At 38.5% G+C, this 17,835-nt stretch overlaps 1 protein-coding gene across 2 annotated transcripts in view; it reads right to left on the reverse strand.

Annotated features, from left to right (window-relative positions):
- Window positions 1–856: 856 nt before the first annotated feature.
- LOC135221862 (bone morphogenetic protein 10-like) overlaps window positions 857–17,835 on the reverse strand; it is a 190,460-nt gene continuing 173,481 nt past the window's right edge. The window contains exons 4-8 of one of the 2 annotated variants that reach the window (XM_064259805.1): window positions 15,974–16,167; window positions 14,723–14,908; window positions 8,576–8,741; window positions 7,570–7,691; window positions 857–7,377 (exon numbers count right to left, since the gene is read on the reverse strand). In XM_064259805.1, the coding sequence (XP_064115875.1) occupies window positions 7,147–7,377; window positions 7,570–7,691; window positions 8,576–8,741; window positions 14,723–14,908; window positions 15,974–16,167 (899 nt within the window). In that variant the 3' untranslated portion in view covers window positions 857–7,146. Of the gene's footprint in view, window positions 7,378–7,552; window positions 7,692–8,575; window positions 8,742–14,722; window positions 14,909–15,973; window positions 16,168–17,835 lie in introns of both variants that reach the window. The other variant, XM_064259806.1, reaches the window with a different exon arrangement.

Below are 17,835 nucleotides of genomic sequence, written 5' to 3' on the forward strand. Positions count from 1 at the left end.
GCTGGGCAATCTCATCAATAGGCGAGAGCTAGTCAGTCATTCGCTAAAAAGAAAACTGCGTGTTTTGGAACGTCCTCCTACCTCAATCAGTCCCTTGAAATACAGGCAGTCCCCGGGTTATGACGGTCTCGGCTTACGACGTTCCGAGGTTACGACGCTTTTCAATTATATTCATCCGAAATTATTTCTACGGTTACGACGCATGTTCCAGAGTTACGACGCCTACAAATGCTGATCTGGCAGATGAAATATGACACCTAAAAATGCAAAATAATCAATATTTAAAGGGTTTTTTTTAGACTGTTCCTGTTCCTTTCATCTTCCCACTCCAAACTGAAATCAAACCTTAGTCAGTTGGAACTGAACATGAGCGAGCTTAATGTTATAAGGGGAAGAGGAAGCAGGAGGGTGGAAGAATGGAATCGGTGCAGATGATAAAAGAACAATAAGTCACACGAAGTGAGGCAAGGAAGGTAGCAGGAGGTGTGCAGGGGGCTGGAAAGTCTTCGAGTGTCCATGACAGCAAAAGTTGGACTGTAGGTACTTATGGATGGTCTGCTGAGCCAATCAGGTGAGAGTTGTGGAGACACAGAGGAGATGCAATATAAAAGTCACATGAGTGAAAGGAGGCATCAATGGTTTGAGATAGTCAGGACATATGGAAAAAATGGAGGCTGAATTGTTTGGTGAAAGAGGACGTACTTGTGAAGTGTCAGTTTGGAGTAGGAGGGGGAAACAGAATCGACGTATTGGAAAGAAAGGACCTTAACATTGAAACTCAAAAGTGCATACAGTATCAGGGTGAATGGTGCTGTGTGAGTGAGGGTGTCTGACATAATGCTGATGATCTTTCAACTTGAATGGCGCACATCTTCACACGTGTAGCTTGTGACTGGCTGAAAATCAAATTTTTATTTATCGTTGGCTTATTGTAATCAATATTAAAACTTTTTTTCAATAACACCATGAATGTTTATATTTGCATATACAAGAAACCTCACATGTTACGTGAAATCAGAGGAAATTATTTCTGGTGATAGAAATTCATTTCTCGACGTGGTTCGGATCCCACAATAAGCTGTAGGTCCCTTTGCTAAGTAACCAATCGGTTCCTAGCCACGTAAAAATATCTAATCCTTCGGGCCAGCCCTAGGAGAGCTGTTAATCAGCTCAGTGGTCTGGTAAAGCTAAGATATACTTATCTTTTCCATAAATCATTCATGCTCCGATTTGGATTGATAATATGTCCATGAAAGCGCAAGATAAGAAAGACGATGTTGTATCGAAAAGTCTATTCATATCAAACACAAACGAATGATGAACTTTTAATCACCGTTTTGTCTCATTCGCATAGCCCTGCCTAGCTGCACCTACACAATGCCCACACACTGTTCAGATCTTCTATGTAGCTACAATTTCATTGCACGAGTATGAAATACTTCATTAAGGAACCAAAGTTTAAACTTGTAAAATGACCTTTAGTGGTGTTGACCACTAGAGCAGGAAGCAATGATAAAAGAACGATATTCCTCTAATATTGATTTGGCAGATAATTGATTTAACTGGCCCATGAAGCATACTCATTTCCTATCAGTCAAAATTACATTCTTACTGAAACCCGTATCTATTGGTCCTATTCAAATATCGTCCCGATGCCTTTAAAAAATCAATCTAAGCTAACCTTTATTCCGTATATATGTCATCAATACACACAAGGTGACGAGATTTCAATCTTTTCCTCGATAGATATGTTCTTTGGTAAAATACTCCTGAAACTTCCCAATCACTGAGGTATTAAAATGATTTGTAAGTCCAAGAAAAAATATATAGATGAGCAAAGTATTCTGAAAATAAAACCGCAATACTTTGCCTTGCATTAGCTGCAATTTCCCGCCTTCCAGCCCATGTCACAGCTGCTGCTCCTGACACCTACCTACCCCAACAGACAGCCTCGTGGATAACAATGCTTCGTGAAATTTCGAATATTAACCTACCCACGTAATTTAAATGCAAAACATTGTTAAAAGACCTTTAATCACACTCGCATATCGAAATATTTTTTTTTATTTACTTACAGGAAGATAAAACATAAGTATTCAAAGATCATCGTTTGTTTGTACTTGATTTCTGAAGACTGATAAAAGTTGTCCTTTGTGTCCTTGTATTGTTATGTTAACACTAAAAATCGGCATGTTTATTATCTATATAAAAAGGCGTGGGGGTTATTTGTATTTGTATATATAAACATTATTCAGGTGTATCGCTGAAGAAATAGTCTCCATCTTTCTTTCAGCCTGATGATGAGGACATATATGTGTGCGTGTATGTTTATATATATATGTTTGTGTGTGTGTATGTAAAAGGCGAATCTGTATTGATGGCGATATTCAACAACCAAGTGATTTTCCTTTCAGGTCTCGCCCTCACAATATGAGATTATTTAAAATTATACAAACAGGCATAATGTACGTGCCATTATGCATTCCCGGCTGTTTTGTGTAATTATGAACTAAGGCGCAATTTGTGCTATTTGGAAAACCTCTGGCGCTAGAACTTTCAAATCATGTCTGAAGAGACTAAATAATGACCCCTCTCTTTTATTTACATTATTATTATTCATACAGAGCTGTTCTCCCTGGGATGAGAGAGAGAGAGAGAGAGAGAGAGAGAGAGAGAGAGAGAGAGAGAGAGAGAGAGAGAGAGAGAGAGAGAGAGAGAGACTCCCTCCGGAGGTTCGTGGCAACTCTGCTTGGTCTGCAGTGTTTGAGGGAGCAAGTGTGCTCACGGCATCTCTCGGTCTTGTAATTCACATGAATTTCAATAGAGATAAGCCTAGAGTAATCAATTTAAAAATATAAAACTTCAGTTGCATTTGTTTTTCAACTTTTAATCAAATGATTTTCGTGTTATTACCCGTAAAGAACTACATTAGCGCCTGTCTATTTTACGGGAATCAATATCTTGACACGGGGATAGTCATAAGAAAACCCTGTCAATAACAGCTTCCTTCCTGCCCTGCGCTATGGCGATGATCTAACCAGATGTGCTCTGATAACCAAAAGGCAAAATGTCGATCAGTACGCATTTTCACCCTTTGAACAGTAAACGTAAATGGCCTTGAGATTCATTTCATACATCAAACTTATTCTCAGCACGTAAATAATATTGACCGTGGAAATATTGCTTTGAATAGTTGTTTTCAACAGAAAAATATGGCTATCACACGATGCTTCATCAAAAATTATCCTGTTCTTTTCGATGCCGCTGTTAATCAAACTAATGTAAAACTTAACGATTTCAAACGTTTTATATTCTAGATAAGACACGTCACGGATTCTAAACACAGTACACACATTCCGTTTACACAATGTTTTTACTTCAGTATAATAATGTATTTTTTTATAGTTATTTTTCAACTGCAACTCTAGTACATTTACTTCCTTATTTTTCCATTCATTAATCAAACTGGCGTTTTGATACATAGGGTTTAGGCAGCTCTTTTGCCACCCCATTATCGTATTAGTCCAGGTGCCTAACTAAGATCTTTTGCATGACCTTGCTTCGTGGTCTGATTTCCCCTATTTTGATGGTGCTGAATTCAAATCTGAATGATGCCACTCTGGCATCCTTGAGGGTTTTGAGATACTCAAGATGGCCGCCGTATTTTGTAATTTTTCTTTTATTGACCATATTCTGGCTAAACGGTCATTTTAAAAGGTAAAACTTGGTAGGATCATGATGCAAGGACCAATTTTCATGCTCTGATGAGCAGGTAATAACTGGTCATCATAATTATACTGAATGATTTTTATGAAATCTTATAATTATTTTGTTTGTTTATTTAGAATGAAATAAAAAACATTGATCATATAATATAATATATATTCATAAAATCTATTTGAATGTTTTTTGGAAGTTAAACTTTAGACCCAAATGCAAGAAATTTGAATTTGAATAAGCTCAAAATCATATTATATACCAAATTATATTCTAAACATTTCCATTTTACATAACTAATTTTTTTTCTTTGCTGCTGGTCACATTAACTACGCTCGGTATGGCTTATACTACTTGGAATCCATGAACAAACTGTCAAGGGAGGTTCTTAATTCTTTCACCAAAGGAGAACATGTAATGCTGCATCAAGCAGGCATCTGGAACGGGATGTGGTCTGATATGTTCATATAGACCAAATTTATGAGATATGGCCTTGGCCCTGGAGGACTGGTGGGCATTATTCTTAAACCAGCTGCCATGAAGAGATGGGCACTGCAGTCAGCTTCTGAAAGATCTTGTTGAAATGAAAGAAAACTAAAATCAGGTACATGTTATTTCACACAAGGAGGAGTCGGATGCTCGCAGACATGCAGATGAAACTGACAAAAAGAAAATCCAGGAGAAACAGGCATCTTTCACTGATCCTTTGAGTCCAGATGAACATCAAGATGGCCTTGTCAACATAGCTTCTGGGGTTGTGAAATATGGCCAAGTGAATGTTGACGAAACAATTACCATCGGAAATGAACAGATGGTAGAATTTCATGAATCATGGCCGGCAGCGCTCCATAATCCGATTCGAAGCAGAGTTAAAACATTGTCTGTCATTAAAAAGAGCGTTATTATTGGTATATCGTCCACATTTGATACTGCTCTGATATACTCCAGATTAATGGGTATTTTGGCAACGAGAGACATTGATTTGAAGCATGTATTTAACCATGAACTTGCCCCAGTGCCAACATCAATGTTTGATGACAGTGGCCTTATGGATGTGCAATACTGTGGGTAGTTCATGACTACATTGATAGCTTTGTTGACTACAGCATGAGCAAGCTCAGTGAGAATGGCGCGTATTTAGTTTTTGACCGGTACTATGATTACAATACTAAAGATGGAACAAGGAGTGGATGCGCAGAAGGCGTTACCAGACAGTACCAACTGAGGCTAGGTATCCCCTTATCAAAACAGAGTGTTATCCTCAATGTTACATACAACAAGAAGCAACTGATTGAACTTATTTACCAGCAATTGCCATCAAGGATATCGTCTTTACCATCATTTCATGAAGCTTCCAACACAATCTAGTCCTTACAGGAGGTAACATGAAGAGGCAGAAGTTATCATTGTATACAACAGATGATTCATCTTGCAAGAGAAGAAGGGTGTTCAATCAAAATTTCTGTGACGACACTGATGTGTTTCTCCTTCTTGCACACCAGTACTATAGTAACAACATTAACATTCCTGTTGTGATGGAAGGGACAATTGCCAAGAGATCAGTCTGCAGCATTTCTGACACAGTGATCAAACATCAGGACATAATTGAAGATTTGTTAGGCCATCACACTCACAGGATGCAACACGACAGCTTACATGTGGGACCCTAGAAAGACTACACTATCAAGATCCTGAGAAAGGGATGTATACTGAAAAAATTAGGAGATGAACAAAGTGACTTTTGTGCTATTGTTGATGAAGCCAGCAAGTTTCTTGTCACGTGCTATTGTTGCCATGAAAACACTGTCAGAGGCTCGTTATCAGGTGTAGTTGGCAAAACCAGGTAACAGAAAGGTCACTAGGATGCAAGTACTGAGGTCCTTGCCACCAACCACTGAGGCATTCATAAAAAATGTGAAGCGTGCTCACCTTCAAGGAGCCAGATCCTCCAAACCTTTACCCTACATTATACGGCTGGAAAAAAGAGAAGCATTCAAGGTCCCTTTTCACTGTAACAACTCCTCCAATTACCAAATCAGCTCCAGATGAGATTCTGCAGATGATTCGATGTGGATGCTCTGGTAATGAGTCATGCAAATCTCGAAGGTGTGGTTGCAGGAGTAGTCAGCTGTCTTGTACATTCTTTTGTGCTTGCGGTGTATGTGGGGGCTGCTATAATCTTTGGACAAGACGTGACATGAGTTATGACGAAGACAGTGATCTCAATGAAGAGAATATAGAGGAAATTGAAGACTAGTATATCCTCCTGCATAGTGCACATATTAAACTTTTTCAAAGCAAAAGATAATTTTTGTTTGTTTTCATTGTTTTGTATTTTGATTCTCTGCTCAAATGTCTGGTAATTATGATTTATCTTTGTGGGTTTAAGAATTACTTGAATTTTGCCTGAAATTAATTCTTTGATTAATAACATGTGGAAAACTTATTATTGGTCATTTTGAAGCAATTACACTGATAAAATGAGATATTTCATATTGAATATAAACATTCTGGCATAAGTTATTCGTTTCTTTGTGAATCCTAACAGAATATACCTCTAATAATAATAATTTATCAAATTAATGATCATAAGACCAATATTTACATATTGCAGTATCCATATTGGCGGCCATCTTGAATATCTCAAAACCATCAAGGATGCCAGTGTGGCATCATTCAGATCTGAAGTCAACACCTTCTAAATAGGGGCAATCATTCAAAAAACATTGGGCAGACCTTGCAACAAGGTTCAGGCTTTGGCACCTAGACTATATCCAGCCAGTCTGTTCAGGATTTGTACAAACATTTTGTGCATCTCTACTACATAGCGCTCACGATTCTCCTTAATTCTCATTATTTCATATATATCACACCGGGAGTGATTTTAAGAACTCTTTGAAAAATAGGATTGTCTGCATTTTAACATTCATGTTTGTGACACCTTCTACCGAGTGTGTCATCGAAAACAACCAACCCGTCAGTCACTCCAGACGCCACAGAAAAAAGCACAAGCCATAAAATACCCTAAATTCTTCGCTTTAAAGCTTCTGTCGACGCCTCTAACAATAATGTCGACTTTTTTAGCACAAAAACACTTACAATATATCATCAGTCTCTGTCTACCGAAGTCACTTTACATCACTAAACGCTTTATTCCTAAGAGTGCATGGCTTAAACATAAAGTTCAGTTTGATGGTAGAAGACCACATGACTAATAGGAGACCTCACTAAAAACCAGGTCTTTTCTTCTCATCCCGAAACAAACACTGAAAAGTTCACTGATTTGGGCCATCTTGAAGCCGATGTCATTTTAGGGTCATCTTGAAGACACCAGAAAATGCCTTGTCATATCATCTCACAATTTCATTTGGCCATCTTGGAAAAAGATTGCACTGCATGGAGGCCACCTGGAATAGAATATGGCCCATACTATCTACAGCCGCACTCGAGCACAACCATGTCGTTGTAGCTGTATTCATAGGTCGGAGTTCCGTTGTCCACGTAGAGTAGGGAAATGGGACCGAGTTTTGTCGGGACGCAACAGGCCCTGGACGCTCTGTCTGGATGCAAGGAATGGACGAGGTTCTGCACCACGGCGTGTTTCGTGGGGCTCAGGTGGGACGCCAAAGGATAGAAACATTTCCCACTGCACTGATAAGCCTGTAATATCAGTGAAAACATGAGAATTATGCCACATATTCAGGAGGAAAAATAGATTATTTCATTATGAATCCCGACAACATGAGTTAAAATACTTTGGTAAGACTTTCCATTAGAATAGTGCAGATATAAATATACTTCATCATCAATATCATATAGTCTAACTGCCACCCACCCCCAATCTCTTTCTACCTCGTATGACGGCGGGGCAATGATCCACTTGTCCCAGCCTATGTCTTTGAAATCGACCTTCAGTGGTTTTCTTTTACAGGAATTTTTATTGCGGCGTTTGCGACCGGTGGGTCGTTTACGACCTGGAAAAAAGAAATAAGAGTCATATACTGCAACTTCTATGCATCTATCCACGTAATGGCCTATTTACACTAGGAAAAATTGTTCGCAAACTGATCGCAAACTGTTTGCACACACGTATAATGTACAATGTATATGTATGATAATATTATAAATAATATATATATATTATATATATATATGTGTGTGTGTGTGTGTGTGTGTGTGTGTGTATGTGTGTGTGTGCGCGTGCGTGTGTGTATGTATATATGTATAAATGCACCTAGTTTCAATTCTGCCAGAAGCAAGTCAGCATGACAGGCTCCTTTTTCTAAAGACTTCCTCACGATCTCTATTTCTTTTTCTTATCCCTCCTCGAGTGCATTAAAATAGCCTAGTAAATACAGAGGCTACTGCACCGACAATCCTCCTGCCGACAACTGAATTGTCCGCAAACTTTGTTTGAATGTTTCCTAGTGTGGACAGGCCTTAGGAGTTAAACTATGGATACATACCATTCATACATATATATATATATATATATATATATCTATATATATATATATGTGTGTGTGTGTGTGTGTGTGTGTGTGTGTCTGTGTGTGTTTATCATCACATTCCCTTTCTCTTTAGAGGTCATATCAGTTGCTCTTCAGGGTGTGAATCTTCCAATTATTCCCCAGTACTTTCATAGGAAGACATCCTCGGTCCTTTACTGTAACGTGGATGTATTCCACCAAAGTCCCTAATTCACTGCTTATATCAACAGGGGACCAATGTATTTTCGAGGAAATGGGTCCAAAATCATTTTCTACTCCGGAGTCGAATCTTGTTCATTAAGCCACATATTTCACATGGGAATTGACTTGTTGTTCTAAATGCCCCACTGAAGGCAAGATAATCTCACCCTCGAGCGACGTTAAGGCGTAGCTTGGAAGTTCTGGGAACATTGTGTCCCCATCGAAGATCATATTGCTCTCCTCTTCTAGCTCTTCTGCGACGCTCCTCTTGGGTCGCGATGTTTTCAGTGACTGTTCAGCATTTGTGTCTGATGATCGTCTTCTTCTCCTCTTCTGTAAAAAAAATGAAGGCTCATCAGTTTTCCAAGAGTTATGATAGGTGATAAGTACCATTAACAGGTAACTTCTGTAGCAAGTCAAAGGGAATAGTGTCTTGGCCAGATGAGAATGAAAAATTTAATACGAACATTAATTTTCTGGATGGAACCAATGAGAAATTACTTAAAATAACTCTGGAAATGACAGTTCGCTTGGAATAAAAGTATCCTCTGTAAGAAATGAAAGGAAAACAGTGCATCATGACACAAGCAGTAAAAATACATGGAGATGGGGAGTTCCAAATAAGAAATCAAGAAAAATGGTTTTTAAACGCTCTTGATGACTGAAACAGGAAAAATGAGGACTACTGTTTTTTAACATTATCCACATATATATTAGAGTAATGGATAGCTTTCTCCGTGGAATTTTGGTTATGCAAATTGTTTCAACAATTCCTACATCGTTTTGTAGTTATTAGGAAATTATTATTGTTTCGGTAGTAGACAGTCTTTCAAACAAAATTGAATGAATTTACACTGCTGTTTCTCAGTGACAATTTCCATCAGAGGATGATGAGGACCTTATACTGCAGGTGCGTGTTGGACGATGTTGCTGTCTAGGATTTTTGCGCTCTTTACTATCTGCTAGCAATAAGGGTCACTACTGTGTTTCCTCCAGTAGTGCTGGTAGATCAACCAACCTTCCTGTAGGGGGATAGCTTCTTGGAGAGGCGGGTTGTAGTCATATCAATGTATGAATGGCAGGATCCAATCTCAAGACACATTATATGTAAACACTCCTCTCCTCTTTATAGGATCATCACGACGATGGTGCTGTTCTTCATGACACAGGACAATCTTCTGATCCCTATAGAAGATCATAAAGACAACTTTCATGTCTGCATGGGTTTTACATCAGTGCTGCCTCATCCTTCTTATACTGAGTGTTCATGTAACCCTTGTATAACAGTCTCAGGGTCCTCTCATTCTTCTCAGGTGCGTGGTTCTTCTCACAATACCACTTGTCAATGGCATTTCTCATCACCCTGGCAACCTGAAAGTAGGAGTACATATTATCCACCAAGGTTTTGGGGACATGCTCAAGTTCATCAGAAGTAGTACTCCAGGAAGAACAATGTGAGAAGGCACAATGAACTTAGGTTCATGCAAGTGGATTTTAACTTTCCAGATATTCACCACTGCCGTCGAGGCAGAACCCAATGCCAGTTGCTTACAGTGGACCTGTGTGTAAAACCTTGAGGAGTGCTGGCAACATGGACTTCCAAAGCAGGATGGTGCCATCAACACTTTATATATATAATAGATATGTATAATACTATATATATAATATATATATATATATGATATATATATAAGAAAATCCAGGAATTTGAGCCTTTCAAAGGCCTCCCCTGTTGATGAACAGAATTATCACCTAGCTCTTGAGGAATTTGAAAAGAGAATGGAATCCCCAACTCTTCTCCAAAAGCCTACCCAGCCACCGACCATCTCCGAAGAGGATAATATATCCATATATTCTCTCCCCAGTGAAGAAAACTCCCATCAAGAGATGTCTGATGAGAAAATACAATGATTGAAACCCACTCAAGCAATATAAATACTGAAATGACAAGCCTTGCAACACTGAAGGATGGACCACTGTATGCAAGAAGAAGAAAGCTTTCAGGAAAACACCAATCCAAGAAGAAAGAACCCCTCTTCCCACCAAGTTTGTTATAATCAATACCTCTTCACCTCTTCTAAAATACAGAGCCTCCTATGCTGAAATAGCAAGATTGGGGAAAGAAAATCCAACTCTAAAAATGACAGTTAAACCAAATCTAGTGGGTGATATGATTATTACCCCAAAATAAAGAGAGACGAGATTCTTCGAGGGAATACTGTTTTCACACTGTTAGTCCCATCAGAGAAAATCAAGAAAGCAGCCATTTGCAGATACCCAACCACCCTGCCTCTTGACCCCATTCCACAACTGGAAAACATTATAGATGCTAACAGATGACTTTTAAATCTGCAACTATCACTATTCCCACAAGGAAAGTCATTGCCACCTCTCAAGGAGTAAATCCCAAACAAGTTTCCCTTAGTATATGGGGATCATTCCCCATTGAAGCCTTTATTCCAGAGCCACTCCAGTGCTTCAAGTGCCACAAGTTTGGACACCATAGCAGACGCTGCAAAGCCACCGAGCGGTGTGGTATATGCAGCAAAACTCACCCAACTAAGAAATGCCTAGACGCTTTCAAAAGAGGAGAAAAAGTTGAAAGTAAATGCCCCAACAAAAAGTGCAAGTTTCGACTTGAAAAAAATCTAGAAAATCAAGACAAATTTTCAACCTTTACCCTCAAACATCATTCTAAAACCTAAGGAAGAAGTTGGAATGACCATGACAAAGCTACAAAGAGAAGTCAAAGCAGCACTAAAGATGATAATCAATGACAAGCCGATGCCCAGAGAAGCAGTACCAAGTACTTTAGAACCTTCCCCTCCCCCTCCTTTGAATCCCAAATCCCCGTCCACCTCTAAGACAGACAGCCCTTCTTCTCAGGCCCATCCTTCTCCTTCCCCTTCAGACAGTTTGAACAGTGCCAACAGAGTTCCCAAGCAGTGAGTGAAAGATCAGTAACACTTACATAAAATGAATCATCGTTCCCTTCAAACTTCTCACAGGGAAACCTGTAAACAGAGAGACACTGCTAAACTGAATACAACCCTACCTTATCACAACCTTCAAACCCAAGCACCTGTTGTTCAATCCGAACAGCAGCTGCCTCACCTAATCATCACATCCCTGTTATTCTTCTCCAGAACCTTAAAGAGTGGTCTGAGAAGAGCAACTCCTCATCTTAGCCACTCTCAAGTGAGCAATATCTAATGGAATACAGCCATCCTGAGTATAAGATAAAATTCATCCAGTCACTGCATTAACATTATCACATCCCAAGGGAACTTCTGAGTCCCAAACTTTTTCTCTAACCTATTTATCATTTCCTTCCCATGCTCTCCTACTTACTGGGACTTGCTTCTATAATACTTTATCTCTCACTAAATTTTTTAACTTTTGGCCCAGTTGTTAAATTGGAGCCGAATGGCATTTTGCAGAGAAGAATCCTTCATCCATCACCAGTTACGGACTGGTAAGAAGCAAGAGCCCATGCCAGTACAAACCTGGCTTAATCTAACGACGACGACAACGACCCCTAACTTCAATTGCCTTGTATTAAATTGTAGAGAGTAGTACCAAAATGTTAAGGAAAAGATGAAGTTTGGACAACTGTCATATAATTTATCTGCTTCTACAAAGAAACTTATTTGAGAGATTAAGAAACTGCAATATCAACTCAAAGACATTCACAGAGCCATTATGTTTCTATTTATTGGAAAGAGGGCCTTCTTCTGAGGTATTCAAACCTACAGCTTCATTACCCAGATGCCAGGGACTCCAGGGACTCAACAGTTTTGCCACCAAGTCATCCACCTGCAGTAGGTGTCTAAGAAATGCAACGAAGAGAAGGTGTTGGTGCATCTGAGGCACCTTGAACAAGAGTGGGATGTCCTTACAGAGCATCCCAATAAGAATGTCATTAAAACTGCCCTGATGTCTTGCCAAGATAGGGACTACACCCACCACTAACATACTGTGCACAAGAAGCTCATAATATTATTATGTTGAAATGGTGGGCATTTATGTATTCCAATCAAGAGGCACACCACATATACCAATCAGATGGGGCTGAACTACTACACCATAGAGAGGCCTTAGCCTATGGCTAAACATGTTGAAATCGAGGTCCTCCTAGATTCTATCTTCTCTCTGGAAGACCAAGACCTCATTAGAACAACTGATGATCTTCAGCCTCTCCTCCTGGTAGAGGCTCAGAAGGATTAAGGTCCTACCGTAGCTTCTTGATTAAGAGAAAAATGAAGGGCATCACAAAAGAATTTTGCAAGGGAGGATATTGTAATCCATCGGGCTGATCATCATGGGGAACCGTGTTGATGATATTAGGAGAGAGGTTAACCACATAACAGAAACAATTAATGCAGATACTGTACACCTACCCTAGATTACTGGGGATTAAGATGTTGTTACATTTACAGAAATGTACAAACCTATTAGACCAACAACTGGGCCCCCATCCCATAATAAGCTAATGCCTGACTCCCACCTACCAACTGGGCAAAACACTTGCTTCATGCAGCGCCACCCCAGGGCATCATTGCATTGTTGGGTGTAAATAGTCTTTTTACCACCGTGCACTTGGATGGAACAATACAGATGGTCCTTGCGAGTATACACAGGTGATTCTACCACATTAAAGATTCAAGAAGAATACCTATGGTGCCTGCTTGAGCTCTGCCCTAAGGAGGCCCCTTTTATCGACCAACAAGGGCAAATGTAGATGCAGATCAACAGAGTAGCCATGGGTTCTCCCATTGGTATGCTGCTATGTGGGAATTGTTGAGCAGCATGTCATCAGCAGGATACCCAAACCATTTATACAAATTCAGTATGTCAATGATACATTTGTCACCATCACTAATGAAAATTAATGAAGGGGTACTTAGGTGCACTGCTTCACGTGAGAGAAAAGTGTGGATGGCACCATTCCCTTTTTGGAAGTCCATATCGCCAGCACTTCTTAAGGCTTTCACATGCAAGTCCCTTGTAAGCCAATAGTCATGAGGCTCTGCCTCAATTAAAAGTTGTGGTCATGAATGTCCATGTTTGTCATGGCCTTTCACACTGTTCTTCCTGAAATACCACATCCAATGAGCTTGAACACCCCCAAACTCACGTGTAATCTTACCATCAGGTTGCCATAGACAGGTGGTATCAGCCAGAACCACGACCCCACAAAAAAATGAGAGGACATTAGACTGTTGTAAATAAACATTCACTTTTATGATTTTCTGTTAGGATCAGAAGACTGTCCAGTACCTCATGCAGAACAGCCCCTTTGCTAGCAATGAACCCATGGAAAGAAGAGGAGTGGTTCACCAAATATCATGCCCTGAGAATGGATGCTGCCATTCCTACATTGGTATGACTATGATTCACCCCTCCAAGAGGATTGCCACGAAGTGTGGTCTATCAGCCCTAAATAAGGGAACACAGCCGTGTCCCCAACACCAGCAGACTGTAAGGAGCATGAAAATCTTGGACAGCAACACTGGCCATTGACACCTCTGATATGTTGAGGCCTTCAGCATCCTTAGATGGAAACTGTCACTAAAAATGACCCAGGAGAACATTTCTTCTCTCTATCACCGTCAAGAGAATATCAAGGTGCACCCCTCAGATAACCCTTCTGCTGCCTGCTACTTCGATCAGAACTCCTGGAACCTAGTGCCAGCCAATCAGAACCATAGCCAACCAGCGTGTTTCTGAATATGGGAAAAGTGATATCGACACTTCACCATTAAAGCCCAATGATAATCCCTTTACTTCTGTTGCATCTTAAGACTATGTTTCAGCTATGTTTGAGATGCTATCCATGCCAACTCACTCGATTTGCTGGAAAAAAGGCTGTTTTATAAAAAAAAAAATGCAGATTCACATAAGATTTATTAGAGTGAAATGTCTAATTATCTTATTTTTATTTATGCTAGATCTGTGCTTTATTAACTCCTGATCGATCCTTTCATAGTTGTGAATGCGAACTCTCTGAAAGGGTTCATTATTAGAAAGGAAAAGTAAGAATGTATCTTTAAAAAACTAGATCTACGTGGAGGCGAGTTAAAATCATTATTATTCCTTTTTCCACCATACACCTTTTCTCCTTAGCAGAGGGCGGCGCCAGATGAGCAAAACCTTCCAGTTTCTCAGCAAATTTTTATGGGTGAGGCAACTGTTTTGACGCCCTATTTTTCGTCCCTTTAGATACAGATACCCGTTCCAAGTTGGGTGGACTCGTGCAACTTCCTTATTGTTGCTAGTCGTGCGTCTCAAGAACTCCCAACCTTTTCTGGTACCTGAGAGTGATGATGCTCTTCGTCGTCGTACTCGTGCGCAATCATCTGTTTAAGCTCCCTCTTGTTCAGGCTGTGCGTCCCTTTGGAATAGACGAGGAGAAGGGGCTCGCTGTCCGTCTTCGGAGCAGTTACCACGTCCAGGTCGCCTCCCTCACCGGCAGTCGAGAAGACTGATTCGATGTGGATCTGCGAAGGAAAAACACGACCGTGAGTCGTGAGCTGGTCGTTGTATTTTTTTCTAAGAAAATAGAATTTTTTATCAGTTATGTGATGACGACATCAGCAGCAATAACAACAGCGATATAATAATAATAATAATAATAATAATAATAATAATAATAATAATAATAATAATAATAATAATAATAATAATAATAATAATAATAATAAATTCCGGCAGTTTGGATTTAATTGCCGAAAAGTTTTCAAGTTATTGTAGACTATGTATGAATGATAATAATAATTATAAAATCAAAGATTCATATCCATTATAAGTTAGATTATATATATTAAACGATGCCCGTGTTTGTCAAAGGAAAAGAAAACCTCGAGAACAAGAGAATATAAATGAATAAATAAGATTAGAAGTCGTTAGTGAGTATTATCATTAAATCTGATTCCTAGGACCCACAGGGTCCTATTTCAAAGCGTCCAAGGCTCAACTCGACAGATTTGTTCCTAAATGTTGGGTGAAAACTGCAGCAAGATAAGTGAGAAAAGACCTACCTATCTATTATGGTCCTCAAGGCAAATCGAAAGCCCAAAAACATGTAGCTGGGGGTTGATGTAACACTAGGCGGCAGATTATAGTTAGTACAATAACATATTTCAAAGAGAAATTAAACTGCCTGTCAGCAAAATGGGTTGTAAATACACTGGATGAAATTTCAAGCTAATTTTTACATGTCTTCTGTTATTTGTTTTGTGATATTATTCACCCAAAACTCGGTGCCTCATGAAGATGGAAAACTGGGAGTAAATGAAGGCAAAGCTTTAATGGTACTCATGACAATATTTGTTATAAGGTATAGAAATTAAGATCTCAAAATAACTATTATTTTCTCTTTTTGTATTTTCTGTCATCGTCAATCGAGATCTAGCTGAAGATGACACCAGACTTCAAAACCATCGCTTGAAGCGAAGCTCAATCAGTTATTTTTTTTTTTAGTTGGGTATCATATTTTCAATTTGGCCTTAACTATAAGACCCCCTTTATATTTTAGAAATAATTAGGGAGTGAAGTTGCCACACCTGTAAGACTTGAGACTCCGACGGATGTTCGAGCCAGTGTTTGACGGCGTTCGTGACATCAAAAGTTTCCCACGTGTTCTGGACTTCGTAGACGTCCCGCTGGCACACGGTGACCTGTGAGGCGTCCTCGTCGCCGCCTTCGTCAGCTGCAGAACTGGGGACGTTCATTACGATTCGGACTCTTCTTTCTACTCCTGTCAAAAGAAGACGACAGTAATAACCTAATGCGTAACGGAAGAGACAACGTATAAAGAAATTGTAAATTACACACACACACACATATGTTTATATATACACATGTATGCTTAAAAAATCACAGTAGATGCACGTGACTTCATTAAATAAGCGAATACCACAGGAAAATGATAGGCAAAAATCCAAGCGCTTTCGTCTTTACTAAGACATTGTCAAAGAACGAATGAAATACAATTGGAAAGAAAGTTATCGGTAAACAACAAGATCAAGAACACCAGAGGGTTAATTGTCAAAAGGGAAAAAATTAAAGAAAAAATCCAGGATTATCAGATATCACACGATCACAAACTTAAACATAGATTCAACCCTAACAGAAACTCAACGTATCATATAGTCCAAAACATGTAAAAACTGAATATATTAATTTTGTTGCTTATATTTATCTACAACTTTTTTCATTATGAGGGCATCAAGTTTAAATAAACCAAGACTTAAATTTAGAACATGTCTATTATTTGACTTGATGAAACAAGATTCCATGATATTCCTTTTAACTGTGTCATTACAAGGGATTAAGGCTCTTGCTTGACTCCAGTTAATAGGATGATCTATATCTCTCATATGTACGAATAATGCATTCGATATTTGCCCAGTTCTCATGGAATATTGGTGCTGTATGAGACGTTGTAAAAGAGATTTACCGCTTTGTCCGGTAAATCTCTTTAAAAGTCTAAGTATTTCCTTGATTTCAGAAGACTAATTACCTCCCCGGTTCTAACTCACTTCAAGTAAATTGAAGGAAAACAGCTCAATTACCACTCTATGTTTCTACCTAACATCAATATAATCACTACATATACTGGTGAAAAAAGAAAACACTTATAAAAATTTTAAATACAAAAATTTATTATCAAACTCAAAATTTATAAGTGAAATTCACAATATCAGGGAAAATTACTGTTACTTGAAAACAAAGCAAAGTTTAATTAATTCTTGAATTAATCAAGTAAGATTAAATCAAAATTAATTCATCACAAAAGTCAAGAAAATTAATTCAATTAAAATTCAAAAGTGTTAGGTAATAATTAAAATTTGGAAATTATTTCACAAGTGCTAAACAACAATGAAACTTAAAAAGAATTCTAAGTAAATGCAAATTAATTCACAAGTGTTAAATTCAATTAAATGTGCAACAATTAATTAATGAAAACATCTAAGTTCATCAAATTGTGAATGCAAATGAAAACACAGAAAAATGTGGAAAATACCAAAATTGCAAAAAAGCACCAATCACACAGAATATAAAATAAAAACAGACACTTCAATAAGAAAAAATGGATAATGCACAAAAAATAAACACTTCAATAAGAAAAAAATGAAACAAACACAAAACACAAAAATTTGCAATGTGTAAAAATTTACATGGTTTCACTCAAACCATTGTAACTATTAGTTTAAATTTTTACCAAACCACTGTAACTATTAGTTGCAGCTAATAAATTTATAGAAACACTTTACCTTGGAACCAATTATCTTTCTGCTGCAGCTTGTTAAAAAAATTCACCAATTCACAATATTTCACAAAAATAGGTGCCATTACACACTTGTACAATATTTGTTCAGATTCCACAAAAAACACTAAATGTTACTAAATGACTAAGAAATCT

This window comes from Macrobrachium nipponense, chromosome 3 (genome assembly GCF_015104395.2).
Source record: "Macrobrachium nipponense isolate FS-2020 chromosome 3, ASM1510439v2, whole genome shotgun sequence".
Classification (NCBI taxonomy): Eukaryota; Metazoa; Arthropoda; class Malacostraca; order Decapoda; family Palaemonidae; genus Macrobrachium; species Macrobrachium nipponense.